Consider the following 16,393-nt stretch of genomic DNA (forward strand, 5'->3'; position numbering starts at 1 on the left):
TTACGGACTATGCGTCCAACCGCGAGCAGGAAAATCGGCAGGCAGTAGAACTGCTGGACAAAGCCATGAGGGACTCCTTCTCCAAGCTCTTGGCTTCTGTCCCTCTTCAGCCGACCTCGCAGGTACCACAGACTCAGAATGTGGAGCCCAGTCTCCCGGGGCCCTCAACAGTCGGGCAACCTGTACTACCGACTGATCGGTCAGGCAGAGACTCCTCACCCGGAGATGACTCGGAGTACTCAGCAGAGGAGTCAGAACCCTCAGGGTTCAGCTTTTCCCTGGTAACCCCGTTTATCCAGGCAGTAAAGTCAGCAATCTCCTGGAAAGAGGCGGATGATCCCCCTCAAGAGACGACAAGCTATTTTCCCTTTCTCAAGAGGAAGCAGATTCTTTTCCCATTAATGGGGGAGATTAGCCAGGTCATTCTCAACGAATGGGCAAAGCCTGATAAAAAGTTCTCCTTGGCCCGGCTCAACAAGGTGTATCCCTTACCAGAGTCTGGAACACAGGCACTAAACTCCATGCCTGTGGTGGATGCATCAGTGGTACGCCTTGCCAAAAACGTGACCTTACCAATGGAGGATTCCACCTCCTTCAAGGATCCCCTAGACAGGCGTATTGACCTAGAACTAAAGAGGAGCTACTTGGCGGCAGGAGCGGCCTGTAAACCGGCCATCGCCCTCACGTCAGTCTCTAATGCCATTAGGTCATGGACGGATAACATTGAGACTGCTTTGCGTCAAAACGTCCCAACAGAAGACGTAATAAAAGCTTTAGAAGAACTCAGGCTATCAGCAGACTTTGTCGGAGTCGCTGCCATTGATACCATTAGATGCTCGGCGAGATCTATGTTACACTCCGTGATGGCAAAAAGGGCCTTATGGCTGAAACCTTGGTCAGCTGATCTTTCATCCAAACAGAGCTGGTGCAAGATTCCCTTTGATGGGAAGGCGCTTTTTGGAGATAAGATGGATAATGCAATCTCTAGGCTGTCAGGAGGGAAGTCTGGTATGCTCCCACAAGATAGGAGAACACGAAGATTCAGAGGCGGTCCCTCTAGGTTTCGCCGCTCAGATTCTAGAGACTTCAGAAGTGCGGGTCAATTCAGAGGAAGACCTTGGAGAGGCACTCAGCAATCCTTCTTGAACAGGAAGATGAAAGCCCCACCGGCTCCTCAGGAGCAAAAGCAGTCCTTTTGACGTCCAGCCATCCCTGACACTCCCGGTGGGAGCCAGGCTAAAGCATTTCATCTCAGCCTGGGCCACCCATTGCCAGGACCCCTGGGTTCTGTCCACTATCCAATGGGGGCACTCTTGGAAGTTTTTTCAAACTCCACCTCAGAGCTCGTTCAAGAGATCGGAAATTCCATCTTCTCCCCTGAAAGCTCAAGCTCTAAAAGACTTTTTAGTGTCACTCCAGCGTCAGGAAGCAGCCATTCCTGTGCCCTTGGCAGAGCAATTCACGGGTTTTTACTCCACCTTATTCCTCGTCCCCAAGAGGACAGGCGGATGGAGACCTGTGATAGACCTGAAGAGGCTCAACCGGTATATTCACACCAAGAGCTTCAGGATGGAATCCTTGCAGACAATAATCCAGGCAGTTCAGCCATTGGATTGGATGATCTCTGTCGACCTCCAGGACGCATACCTGCATGTTCCAATCCAGCCGAAAGTCCAGAAATACCTGAGATTTGCAGTGGGTCATACTCATCTTCAATTCCAAGCTCTACCCTTTGGACTGTGCACCTCTCCCAGGGTATTCTCCAAAATCCTATTGTCTGCCCTAGCCCCCCTGAGGGAGAAGGGCTTAAGGGTGTATCATTATCTAGACGACATCCTACTCCTTGCAAGCAGCCCAGAGCAACTGATGTGCCATCGAACCATTCTGCTCCAAACTCTAAGGGAGTTAGGGTGGTTAGTCAACCTAGACAAGAGCCAACTCGCACCAACTCAACAGATGGTCTACTTGGGCGCAGCATTCAACACCCTGAGGGGTACAGTGTCGTTGCCACCGCCAAAGAGGGAGATTATCATTCAGAAAATGATCAAAACCATCCAGAGTCCGGTTTTAACAGCCTCACAATGTCTGAGCCTCATTGGCACTATGTCTGCCTGCATCCCCATGGTCCCATGGACCCATTGGCACCTGAGATTCTTTCAGACTGGTTTCTTGGCGCAGTGGAGGAAACGTCGACTGTCCCAGACGATCCTGATCACAGGACTGATGCGAAAGAGTCACTTGGGGTCCCTACATTGGACCACAATTACGTCCGATGCGAGCGGACAGGGCTGGGGAGCCCACTGCGGGGAATCCAAGGTACAGGGGAAATGGTCATTCTCCACCCAAGGTGTAGTGTCCAACATCCTAGAATTGAGGGCAGCCTTTATGGCACTAACTTCCCTGACATCCCAAGTCAAGGGTCAGAGGATTCTGCTTCGCCTGGACAACAGGGCAGCGGTTGCGTATCTGCAGAAACAGGGGGGCACACGCAGCAGATCGCTCCTCAAGGAAGTAGAGCCGATCATGCTTTGGGCAGAGAAGAACCTCCTGGACCTTCGAGCAGTATACCTCCCAGGCAAGCTGAATACGGAAGCAGACGCATTGTCCAGAAGATTCTGCGACAACAACGAGTGGGTGCTCCACCCACGGGTGTTCCGGCAGATTGCCAACTCTTGGGATCCCCCACAGGTGGACCTGTTCGCCTCTTCGGAGAACACCAAGCTGGACAGGTTTGTCTCCAGGTTTCCACATCCGCAAGCCGAAGCAGTGGATGCTCTGACATGCCCATGGAGTTTCTCCACGGCATATGCCTTCCCTCCGCGGTCACTGATACTCAAATTTCTCCTGAGGTTACTCAGGGAATCAGTGCAGGTACTGACGATACTCCCGTACTGGCCGAAGAGACCTTGGTTTCCACTTGCCATGCGTCTCAGTGTGAATCCACCAATCAAGATCCCAGCATTCCCTCAACTTCTGCTGCAGGGCAAACTGCTTCACCCAAACCCTCAGAGGTTGGACCTTCGAGTCTGGAAGTTGAGAGGCGAAGGTTCGAGTCCCTAGGCTGCTCGTCAGGGGTCATCTCAACCCTCTTAAAGGCCAGGAAACCCACAACGAATAATATATATTCAAAGATCTGGGATAAGTTCGTGTCCTACGCAGTCGATAACGGCTTTGATCCTATCGTCCCCTCTACAAACCATGTATTAGGTTTCCTTCAGACAGGACTTGACCTAGGCCTTAGTCTAAGCTCCCTCAAGGTTCAGGTAGCAGCAATTTCAGCCGCAACCAGTAAAAGGTGGGCAGAAGATCCTTTGCTAGTTATCTTCTTTAAAGGCGTCCTAAAGATCCGTCCGCCTGCTAGACGATCCTTCCCTAAATGGGATCTGTCTCTGGTCCTCGAGGCTCTGTCAATCCAACCTTTTGCTCCAGTAGAACAAATAACCCTATGGAACCTAACGCTGAAAACAACGTTTCTGCTAGCCATCACCTCCGGTAGGAGGATCTCAGAACTCCACTCCTTAGGAATTGGGGAAGACCACATCTCTTTCTTCCCTGACAGGGTAGAACTTCGCCCACTCAGAGGGTTCATGCCGAAGGTCGCCTCTACAAGCCACCTGTTGGAACCTTGGGCTCTACCAATATTTGCAGATACTAATACAGAAACCTGCCACGAACTGGATGTGTCCAGAACACTCAAGGCCTATCTAGAGGCCACCGGCTCCTTCAGAACCTCAGAGAGACTGTTCATCGTACCTTTTGGTAAACACAGGGGCAAGGAAGCCTCCATCAGGACTCTAGCATCATGGGTCGTGAAGCTAATACAGAGGTCCTACAGGGCGAAGAATATGGAGCCTCCATCTCGAGTGAATGCTCATTCCACTAGAGCAGTCGCTACTTCCTGGGCAACAAGGGCTAACGTATCGCTGGAGACGGTGTGCAGGGCAGCCACCTGGTCGTCTCGTAACACGTTTCTCAGGCACTACCACATTGACCCAGGAGCTCTCACAACGGTGGAGTTCGGAAGAAGGGCAGTTCAGGCTGCTATGTCCTCTTCTGATTAAAAACTCTTATTGTTAAGCATTATCCCACCCGCGTCAAGCTAGTTATTTATCACTAGTATGCTGCCATGGAGGCACCAGGAAAACGGAAAATTGTATCATACTTACCAGTAATTTTCCTTTCCTGGTGCCTATCCATGGCAGCATACGCTCCCACCCTCGGTATTCTATAGTACGGAGAATGTTGGGGGAGGGGCTATGCCTTTAATTTATTCTATTCACTAGTCCTGAGGGAGGAGTCGAGGCGGAGCTCTATCACTAGTATGCTGCCATGGATAGGCACCAGGAAAGGAAAATTACTGGTAAGTATGATACAATTTTCCGTTTTAGTGAGCCAACAAAAGTCCTGGATGGCTTATCTCCAATGAAAAAATGAATATAAAAGCAAAGGAGAAGGCCTTCAAAATATACAAGGTTGAGGGATCATCATCAGCATTCAGACTTTATAAAGAATGCAACAAGAAATGTAAGGGTGCAATTAGGGCGGACTAAGATAGAACACGAAAGACACATAGCGGAGGAGAGCAAAATAAATCCCAAGAAATTCTTTAAATTAATTTTAAATTCTTATTTTTTTTTTAGCTAAATAGCTTCCTTTACCTTACTGCAGTACTGGTTTCATGTCCTCATTGTTCGTTTTTGCTTTGAAGTAGCTGCAATTCTGCTGTGATCTCCACACTTCCTGGTTGCCTGTTTCCTTATAACCACAGTACTGGGAGCTTTCTCACGGTGGTCTAAGCTGTCATTACTGTGTGTCTAAAACTCCTCAGAACCAATCAGATTCATTTTAAAAACAAAACACTGCCCTGGATTTGTTTGTTTTTGTTCTGTGGGTCTCTTTACTTCACATAAACATGAAACCAGTTTAAAACCGAAAGTGAAACTAGAGGCACATTATATGATTGAATTTTATCTATTTTTAATCATTTTTAAAAGGAATCAGTTAACTTTTATGTCTCTACACCCTGTAAACAGTCATTTCAGCAAAAAAAATGTTTTCCTTTAGTGACCCTTTAAGTATATAAACAGTAAGAAAAGGGAGGATAGACCATATTGGCCCCAAAAAGAACGAGGAAGGACATCTGGTTACAAAGGATGGGGAGAAGGCAAAGATATTGGGCCAGATTCACATAGAAGCGTAAGCCATTTATTTACACTACGCCGCCGCAACTTACTGGAGCAAGTGCCGTATTCTCAAAGCACTTGCTCCGTAATTTGCGGCGGCGTAGTGTAAATGGGCCCGCGTAAGGCCGCGTAATTCAAAGGGGGCGGCTTGTATTTAAATTAAGCGCGCCCCCGCGCCGATCGAACTGCGCATGCGCCGGCCCTAAAAATAGCCCAGTGCGCATGCTCCAACTCACGTCGGAAAACGTCAATGAAGCCGACGTGAGCGTCATTTCCGCAAATCCCTATTCGCGAACGACTTAGGAAAACGACGTAAAAAATTCAAATTTTGTCGCGGGAACGACAGCCATACTTAACATTGGCTGCGCCTCATAGAAGCAGGGGTAACTACTATACGCCGGGAAAACCCTTACGTAAACGGCGTAAAGTGACTGCGTCGGGCCCGCGTACGTTTGTGAATTGGCGTATCTCGCCGATTTACATATTCTCGCGGTAAATCAGCGAGAACGCCCCCAGCGGCCATTTTAAAATTGCAGTTAAGATCCGACGGTGTAACACAGTTACACCTGTCTGATCTTAGGCATATCTATGCGTAACTGATTCTATACGATCGATCTGCACAACTCTGAGATACGACAGTGTATCAGGAGATACACCGTCGTATCTCTATGTGAATCTGGCCCATTGAATTTATTCTTCTCCTCAGTCTTCAAGAGGGAATTGGGAGGGCTTCAGTAACACATCACAGGAAGCAACTCATTGGCTAACAGAGGACAGATTAGAAATAGACTTGGGAAACTTAACAATAATAAATCACCGGGGCCAGATGGCCCGCACCCGAGGGTACTTAGGGAACTCATTCAAGTAATTGCCAGACCATTGTTCCTAATTTGACAGTCTACTGACTAGAATGGTACCAGCTGATTGGAGAAAAGCCAATGCAGCACCAATATTTAAAAAAGGGCCAAAGTACATCCCTGGGATTTACAGACCAGTCAGCCTAACACAGGGTTTGACAAATTTGCTTGGAATCTAGGAGCCAGCTAAAAAAGTTAGGAGCCAAAAAACGCACCCCGTCCCGCCAAGCTTGCGCTCAGAAGCGAATACATACGTGAGCAGCGCCCGCATATGTAAACGGTATTCAAACCACACATGTGAGGTATCGCCACGATCGGTAGAGCGAGAGCAATAATTCTAGCCCTAGTCCTCCTCTGTAACTCAAAACATGCAACCTGTAGAATTTTTTAAACGTCGCCTATGGAGATTTTAAAGGGTAAAAGTTTGTCGGCATTCCACGAGCAGATGCAATTTTGAAGCGTGACATGTTGGGTATCAATTTACTCGACGTAACATTATATCTTTAACAATATAAAAAAAATTGGGCTAACTTTACTGTTGTCTTATTTTTTAATTAAAAAAAGTGTATTTTTTCCCCAAAAAAGTGCGCGTGTAAGACCGTTGCGCAAATACGGTGTGAATGAATGAATGAATGAAAAACTTATAAAGCGCGGCGCATGCGAACTGAATCGCTTCTGGGCGACAGAAAGTATGACAGAAAGTATTGCAACAACCGTCATTTTATTCTCTAGGGTGTTAGAATAAAAAATATATATGTTTGGAGGTTCCAAATTAGAGGGAAGGATATGGCAGTAAAAAAAACACATTAGAACTGCTGTTTTTTTGCTATTTGTAATGTAATGTAACCTATAATGCCAATGGCCACCATAAGATGGCCACTCCTAGATTCCTTCTACAGGACTCAGCTTCCTTCTGTGAAGGCCGCAAAGCCACGGCCTCAATTACCGGCTGGCCCACGCCGGCCGGCCGGCAATTGAGGCTGCGACTTTGCGGCCTTCTGCAGGCCTTAGCTTCCTTCTGTGAAGGCCACAAAGCCGTGGCCTCAATTACCAGCAGGTGCGATAATTGCATGGGGTCACGCCCACTTCCACCTACGCCGGCGTGCGCCTTAGAAACCCACGCCACGCTGGCGCAGCGTTGGGAGCACTGGCTTGCTGAATGCAATGCTTGCCTCTCCGCGCTACGTTGGCGTGGCGTACGGTGTTTGCTCTACGGCGGCGTAATGTGCGCCTTGCTCTCTGTGAATCTGGGCCATTGTGTAAGTTTCCACTATTTCCGCTGTATCTGTGTCTCTTCCGTCATTCTTCTACCACCCACCCTATTATTTTTGTAGGGTATAGTCCATCAGTGCTGGTAATTCAATCCAGTTAGGGACCTCAATAGGTTCTGTTCCAGGAATCTAAAAAGCTCGGGAAGTTGATCTGGGGTACGTAGATTAAAGCTACCTCCGCCCTTCCTCACAAACACTGCCAATGGGTGACCCCATTTATATGTAGCCCCGCTTGAAAGCATGTAGTCCAGTAGCGGTTTTAGCATGCGTCGCCTACTTTTAGTCTGTCTGCATAGGTCTGGGAATATTTGGATCTCCCCTCCATCATAGTCCAATGGGCCCATCTGCCATGCGGACCTGAGAATGTCCTCCTTAATCCTATAAAAATGTATCCTGCAAAGCACGTCCCGTGGGCCACTCTGGTTGCGGTATTTTATAGCAGGAATTCTATGTACTCAGTCCATTTCAATTATAGTATTTGGGGGGTTCTTGAGAAGTTTATTTAATATAGTCATAACCGTATCTCTCAGTGCCGGCCCCTCGATTGATTCCGCAATACCTTTAATCCGGATATTATTCCTTCTACTCCTATTCTCGCTTTCCTCTGAGTGTAATTGTCGCATTATTATTTGAGAGTTTTGTATATGTACCTTTTCTTCCAAAGTTTTCAGGCGTGGATCAACTACACCTTGCGCTATCTCCACATTCTGTAATCTGTTATCCATCGCCACTACTTTGGTGTTTACCCCCTCAATCTCCTCTCTAATGAGGCCAGCATAATTAACCATTAACTCTTGGATGTCCGCTCTAGTAGGCAAAGCCTGGACCACCAGTAGCAGCTGTCTAATATTTGGTTCTCCCTCCTTCTCCTGGGTTTCTTTAGGATACTGATTAGGCAGGCATACCTGTATCTCCTTACAATTGATCTCTGCGGCCAGGCTCCGTACTCCACCACCGGCAGCTGCTACTAGAGAGGCACTCACCTCTGCTTCCATAACTTCTGTCCGCAGCACCCGCTGTGGCGTGGAAATAGCTGGTGCTTCTATGCAGACTTCAGGTAGGGACTCCCGTATTGAGCTGTTGCTGCAACTACTGCCGGAGCCACCTCTCCCGCACTGTGTAATGTCCCGCTGTCCGGCGGTGTAGAGTGTGGTATACAAATGTGTGGGCGTATACATATACGGCACCACAGCGCTTCTCCCCCGTCTGGACATATGCTGGGAGGTCTCGTGTTGCTTATCCGACTAACTACTCTTTAGTGTTTGTCTCCTGTCAGGTGCAGTTACGGCCGCCTAGCTCTCTCCTGGAGCTGCCTCACTCCATCATGCTCAGCCACTCCCCCCCTCAAACGGAAGACCCAGAAAGTTCTGCAAAGTGCAAACTTGGAGAGAGGGGATATGATTTCAATTCACAAATACTGTACTGGTGACCCCACAATAGGGATAAAACTTTTTTGCGGAAAGGAGTTTAATAAGACACATGGCCACTCATTAAAATTAGAAGAAAAGGTTCAACCTTGAACTATGTAGAGGGTTCTTTACTGTACAAGCGGCAAGGATGTGGAATTCCCTTCCACAGGCGGTGGTTTCAGCAGGGAGCATCGATAGTTTCAAAAAACTATTATATAATCACCTGAATGACCACAACATACAGGGATATACAATGTAATACTGACATATAATCACACACATTGGTTGGACTTGATGGCCCAGATTCACAAAGGACTTACGACGGCGTATCTCCAGATACGCCGTCGTAGGTCCGAATGTGAGGCGTCGTATCTATGCGCCTGATTCAAAGAATCAGATACGCCAGAATTTCTCCAAGATACGGCTGACGTAAGTCTCTTACGCCGTCGTATCTTGGTTGCATATTTACGCTGGCCGCTAGGGGCGCTTCCGTTGATTTACGCGTCGAATATGCAAATGAGCAAGATACGCTGATTCAAGAACGTACTTGCGCCCGCTACGCCGTTTACGTAAGGCTTATGTCCGGAGTAACGTTACCCCTGGTATATGAGGCACAGGTAATGCAAAGTATGGACGTCGGCACAAGCGTATATTTTTACGTTGTTTACGTAAGTCGTACATGAATGGGGCTGTGCGTAGGTTACGTTCACGTCACAGGCATTGAGCCGGCATAACTTAGGGAGAAAATTTGACGTGATACTGAGCATGCGCGTGCATGCCCAGTTCGACTGGCCATTAATTTACATGGGGTTTACGCTTAATTTAAATAGATGACGCCCACCTGCTTCCTACTTTGAATTACGCGGGCTTACGCCGGCCAATTTACGCTACGCCGCCGCAACTTACGGAGCAAGTGCTTTGTGAATACTGCACTTGCCTCTCTAAGTTGCGGCGGCGTAGCGTAAAAGGGATACGCTACGCCCGCACAAAGATGCGCCCAGGTACGTGAATCTGGCCCATAGTCTTTTTTCAACCTTGCCTACTATGTAACTATACCTGATGATGGTGAGGGATAGTGTGACCTTCCTGTGTGGAATCCTGGGAATACAGAGGACGGGGACATCTCTCTGGTGGGTTTCTGTAGCTAGATGACTCCACCATGGTGTCCTGGTACAGATCTTTGTGTTCTTTTAGAGACTCTGACTCCTCCATCACCCCATCCTCATCATCCTCCTCTTTTATCTCTTTCTTAACTTTAATTTTAGAATCTCTCAGGTCTCCACTCTGAATATATAATAAAAATGACATCAATGGTAACAATGCAGATAATGTACAGATCCTAATGATACTATCAGTGAATGTCACTCATCTACCTGATGATGGTGGGGGATGGTGTGACCTTCCTGTGTGGAATCCCGGGAATACAGAGGACGGGGACATCTCTGTGGTGGGTTCCCATTACTGGATCCATCTGTAGGAAACACACACACTGACTGAATCTATTGTTTCTATGTGTTTATCAGATGATGGGGGATCTAGGTGGAGCCTCCGTACTGCTCTCTCCTTTACAATAAAGTCTCCTCTTACCCGGTGATGTGAGGGGTGGCTGATTGTCCATCATGACGTCCTTCCCGGCACCGCTCACGTCTCCTGTCAGCAGCTCGATGATCTCTCTGGTGGCTTCTAGAATCTTCTTATTTCTCTATTCTATCAGGGAGGGAGGTGGAGGCAATGTGATTATCATAGGATCTCCAGACTTCACAGGAGGAAAAATCTAGATTTGAACACAAATATTAAAATCAAATGACATTCCCAGAGTTTTCCTCACCTCACCAATCAGGTCTTCATTTTTATCAAAACCCCACTGGGATATCATTTACCCAGACAGGGTCCCCCACTCTGTAGGTTAAAAGCTTGTTGCAAGGAATTCTGGGACCAATAATCTTGATTTGCTTGTTAGAGGGACATTGGGTGGAGGAGCTGTGAGGTCAGTGTGATGTCATAGGATTCTCTGATTCTGGATGGAGGGATGAGCTGTGAAGTCATAGGATTCTCTGACTCTAGTTGGAGGGACATTGGGAGGAGGGGCTGTGAGGTCATTGTGATGTCAAAGGACTCTGTGACTCTGGATGGAGGGACATTGAGAGGAGGAGCTGTGAGGTCAGTGGGATATCATAGGGTTTGCTGTTTCTGGTTGGAGGGACATTGGGGGGGAGGAGCTGTGAGGTCAGTATGATGTCATAGGATTCTATGGCTCTGGTTGGAGGGACATTGAGAGGAGGATCTATGAGGCCAGTGTGATGTCATAGGATTCTCTGACTTGGATTGGAAGGACATTGAGAGGAGGAGCTGTGAGGCCAGTGTGATGTCATAGCATTCTCTGACTTGGATTGGAGAGACATAGGTAGAAAGAGCTGTGAGGGGCGCTCTGTGAGATATCTGTACACATAGAGTAATTTCTCCCGGGTGCGTCCCACCTCTCCTAAATAATAGATGAACGTTGTCTTTAGGCTTTGCCAGGACACATCATATTCCTGTGATCTCTGTGTACTCCGGAGACTTTACTGATCACATTTTAGGATGAAGATCTGAGACTGGGATCATTATGGAGACATTCGTTTTCAGGACATTCACTACAAATTATATTTTTCCCTCTTTCTTCCTATTTGAATCTTATAAAATAAAGACATACATATTCCAATCCCCCTAAATAACCCCCCCCCCCCCCCCCACCCCATCTCTAATACACATCATATAACTGTTAGTATAGACTGATGAGGTGAGAAGATGATTGGTGGGAAAGGTGACACATCTCCAAAATGAGGAGAATGTTCCGGCTCCACAAGTGGGGAAATGTTCTGACCCTGAAGGGGTTAATCTACATGTCCACACTATGGGCTAGATTCACATAGATCAGCGGTTCTTTAGATCCGCGTGATCTATGTGATTTAAGATCCGCTGCCGCAAGTTTGAGAGGCAAGTGGGTAATTCACAAACCACTTACCTCCAAACTTGCGGCGGCGGATCGTAAAACCCCCGGCGGAATTCAAATTCCGCGGCTAGGGGGAGTGTACTATTTAAATCAGGCGCGTCCCCGCGCTGATTTAAATGAGCATGCGCCGTCCGCGAAATTTCCCGGCGTGCATTGCTACCACTGACGTCGCTAGGACGTCAGTGGTTTCGGCGTGAGCGTAACTTGCGACGAGCGGGTTTCTGAATCGGCATACGCAAACGACGTAAAAAAAAAAAAAAATCGACGCGGGAACGACGGCTATACTTAACATTGGCTGCGCCTGATAGAAGCAGGGGTAAGTATACACCGGGAAATCCGCTACGTAAACATCGTAACAACACTGCGTCGGGCCCGCGTACGTTCGTGAATTGGCGTATCTCGCTGATTTACATATTATTCAGCGTAAATCAGCAAAAACGCCCCCCGCGGCCATTTTTAAATTGCAGTTAAGAACCGACGGTGTAACACAGTTACACCTGTCGGATCTTAGGCATATCTATGCGTAACTAATTCTGTGAATCAGTCGCATAGATACGACCAGCCTAAGTCAGAGATACGACGGCGATACGACGGCGTATCAGGAGATACACCGTCGTATCTCTCTCTGAATCTGGCCCTATATATGTATGTATCATTATCTGCTGGAGATAAAAGACATCACAGTGACTATGAAGGAAGAGGACGGACATGACGGGGTTACTGGGTGTAAATAGAAAATAAGATCTTATTACCTCCTCTGCTGCCTCTTCCAGCAACGTCGCCTCTCTTCTTCCTCCCGACTCACCTCTCACCCGAAACTTCCTGTCTGTACCTGACATCACTTCCTGCCTGTTCCTGAACTCACTTTCCATCTTCCATAGAGACTTCCTGGGTAGAAATGAGATCACCATCTTGTGGAGCTCAGAGGAACTGCAGCCCAGAGAAACATCTCATAGTGTGAACACAGCCTTGTGCTATGTGTGTGTATGTTCTGTATATCCTTATACAGTGGATTACGAGTAGGGTTGAGCGAACCCGAACTGTAAAGTTCGGGTTTGTACCGAATTTTGATTTTTTTTTTGGACCCAAACCCGAACCCGAATAATTTGCTGAAAGTTCGGGTTCGGGTTCGGAGTTTGGCTATGTAATGTCCCTGCACAAAGTGTCATTTCTGAAAGGAAAAAAAGGCATTTAAAACCGGCTTTGCGGCTATAATGAATTGTCGGCTTCGGCAATTCAGAGAGAATTCATTCATAAAAAATAAATAGCGTGGGGGTTCCCCTAAATTCAATTACCATGCCCTTAAGGTCTGGTATGGATATTAAGGGGAACCACGCGGTCAATTTTAAAAAAAAATGGCGTGGAGTTCCCCCCAAAATCCACAATTTCGAAAATTCTGATTTTTTTCATTTTCAAATTTTCAAATTTTTTATTTTTTGAATTTTCGAATTTTTCAAAAATCAAAATTCGAAAATGAAAAATTCGAAAATTCTAAATTTTGAAAATGAGAAAATTCGGAATTTCGAAAATTAGAAAATTCGGAATTTCGAAAATTAGAAAATTCGGAATTTCGAAAATTAAAAATTTTGTAAATTCCAAAAATAAAAATTTAGGAAATTCAAAATTTCGAAATTAGAAAATTTAAAATTTCAAAATTAGAAAATTTAAAATTTCAAATTAGAAAATTTAAAATTTCGAAATTCGAAAATTTTGAATTTTCAAATTCGAAATTTCGAAATTCGAAAATTCGAAAATTTAAAAATTTAAAAATTCGAAATTTCGAATTTCGAAAATTCGAAAATTTAAAAATTTAAAAATTCGAAATTTCGAATTTCGAAAATTTAAAAATTCGAAATTTGAAAAATCGAAAATTAAAAATTCGAAAATTAAAAAAAAAATGAAAAATTGGAAATTCGAAATTTCGAAAATTAAAAAAAAAACGAAAATTCGAAATAGAAAAATTCGGAAATGTAAAAATTCGGAAATATGAAATTGAAAAATTAGAAAATTCGAAAAATTTGAAATTGAGAAATTCGAAATTAAAAAATTCGAAAAAAATACGAAAATTTGAAAAATGAAAAATTCGAAATTTGAAAAAGAAAAATTAGAAAATTCGAAATTTTGAAAATCGAAAATGAAAAATTCGAAAATTAAAAAAAATTAAAAATTCGAAATTTCTAAAATTCGGGATTTTTAAAATAAAAAAAAAAACAAAAATTTTTGTATTTGCGAATTTCCGAAATTTGGAAATACGAAAATTCGGAAATTAAAAAATCCGAAATTCGGGAATTAAAAAATTCGGAAACTCGAAATTGAAAAATTCGGAAATACGAAAATTCGGAAATTCGATTTTTCGGAAATCCGAAAAATCGGAAATTATGAATTTTCGGAAGTCCCAAAATTCGGAAATAAAAAATTTGTTAAAACGAAAATTCGAAATTAACGAATTTCCGAATTTTCATTAAAAAACAAATTAGAAACTAAACGAATTGCACATGTCTAATTTACATATCTAGCTTGGACATGTTTATCATATGTTATGTTATGTTTATCATAATATGAGGTGATCCAAAGTTCATTGTATATTACCAGGATATGTAAATAACCTATAACACAAAGCAAGAACAGAGAAACGGACTTTATAATTTGGCAAGTTTTTATCTGGAATTCTCTACATCCACTTTAATATCCATACCAGACCTTAAGGGCCTGGTAATTGAATTTGGGGGAACCCCATGCAATTTATTTTTTATGAATGAATCCTCTCTGAATTGCCAAAGCCGACAATTCATTAGAGCCGCAAAGCCGGTTTTAAATGACTTTTTCCTTTCAGAAATGACACTTTGTGCAGGGACAGTTCTAAGTTTATTTTTATGTATTTTTAAGTTATTTCCCTATCCACATTTGTTTGCAGAGTACTTGCCATGCTCTTACCGACATTTTGCTGCCATTTGCAGCCCTCCAGCCCTTTCCATTAGTTTTTTAGAGACATTTTAGTAGTCAAAAGTCCGGGTCCCCATTGACTTCAATGGGGTTCGGGTTCGGGTCAAGTTCGGGTCCCGAACCCGGACTTTTTTCCGAAGTTCGGCCTAACCCGCCAAATCCGAACATCCAGGTGTCCGCTCAACTCTAATTACGAGTGGATTACGAGTATAATCCATTCCAGGAGAATGCAGTTCTGCATTGACTTCAATGGCATACAATACCGAAGTGGGGGCGCCGGAGAGTCTCGTAAACACTCCGAAAGGGCCGAGGACAACCCGGCTGAACTCGGAAAACCTTGGAAAGGCTCAGGAACTGAGTATTTTCGAGATTTTCCAAGCATTTCCAAATTGTGCCGATCGGCTCTGCTCAGCTCTGGCGCCCCCTCACCTCAGGCCAAATGCAGTATTGCACACCGCTTTGGCTTTAATCCAGCTCGTTATGCGAGACAACACTCACAAACCGAGTCAGGATTTTTTTAAATATAGTGTTCGTGTTGCGAAACACTCGTTAACCACGTTACTCGCAAGCCGAGGTTCCACTGTATATGGGGCCATCTCCACTCCCACCAAGGGGGATAGAAATATATTCCTGCCTAGTCCAGCCTTTCTCATCCAGGGTTCATCCAAAGGTTTCTAGGGGTTTCTTGCGCAATAAACAATTTCTGCAAATAATAATGGTTTAGAATTAGATGAGGGTGCTTTCCCTGCGCACCAAAAGGCCACTTGACTAAAAGGTAACGTATCATAAAAGGTATGTAAATGAGCATATCAGGTATACCTATAGGATGAGGTCAATGCCATTATATATGAATCCGTTTTTATCTCTATGTGGTAATATTAACATCTACTAAGTTTAAATAGTGAAACTTCTCTTGATATAAAAAAACCCAGAGGTGATCAAATACCACCAAAAGAAAGCTCTATTTGTGAGAACAAAATGATAAAACTTGTGCTTGGGTATAGTGTTGCATGACCGCGCAATTGTCATTCAAAGTGCGTCAACGGTAAAAGCTGAAAATTGGCCTGGGCAGGAGGAGTTGCCCTGTATTAAAGTGGCTAACATCTACCAGGTTTAAATAGTGAAACTTCTCTTGATATATATATATTAGTGCTGTCAAGCGATTAAAATTTCTAATCGCGATTAATCGCATTAATGTCATAGTTAACTCACGATTAATCGCGCGATTAAGGGGGTTCACCCTTTAAAACATTTTTTTTTTGTTTTCTTTTTTTTTTTTTTTTTTTTTTAATAATATTAAATTGTGTTTTTTTACATTTTGATCACTTTTATTGCTGTCACAAGGAATGTAAACATCCCTTGTGACAGCAATAGGTGGTGACAGGTACTCTTTATGGAGGGATCGGGGTCTAAAAGACCTCCGAGCCCTCCTTTGCACTTCAAAGTATTCAGATCGCCGAAAACGGCGATTCTGAATACTGTGTACTTTTTTAAATCCGGCGCCATTGGCAGCCGAGAAACCCGGAAGTGACGTCATGACGCCGCTTCCGTGGTTTCAATGCGGAGACTGAATCAAAGCCGCTTACGGCTTAGTGTCAGTCTCCGCCTGGACACAGAACGCGGCGGATGGAGGATCGGGTCTCCCGGTGGGACGGGAGGCCCGGTCAGAGCGGCGAAAGGCGGTGGGAGGGGGGGATGTCCCTCCCCTCCTGCTCCTCCGGCATAACAACCGAGCGGC

At 45.0% G+C, this 16,393-nt stretch overlaps 1 protein-coding gene across 1 annotated transcript in view; it reads right to left on the reverse strand.

Annotated features, from left to right (window-relative positions):
• LOC120935239 (zinc finger protein 850-like) overlaps positions 1–16,393 on the reverse strand; it is a gene marked incomplete at its 3' end in the record, with an annotated part of 34,457 nt that overhangs the window by 5,686 nt on the left and 12,378 nt on the right. Inside the window, exon 4 of the mRNA XM_040347405.1 lies at positions 7,962–8,517. Coding sequence (XP_040203339.1) covers positions 7,962–8,517 — 556 coding nt within the window. The remainder of the gene's footprint in view (positions 1–7,961; positions 8,518–16,393) is intronic.

The sequence above is a fragment of the Rana temporaria genome, chromosome 4 (genome assembly GCF_905171775.1).
Source record: "Rana temporaria chromosome 4, aRanTem1.1, whole genome shotgun sequence".
NCBI classification, from domain to species: Eukaryota; Metazoa; Chordata; class Amphibia; order Anura; family Ranidae; genus Rana; species Rana temporaria.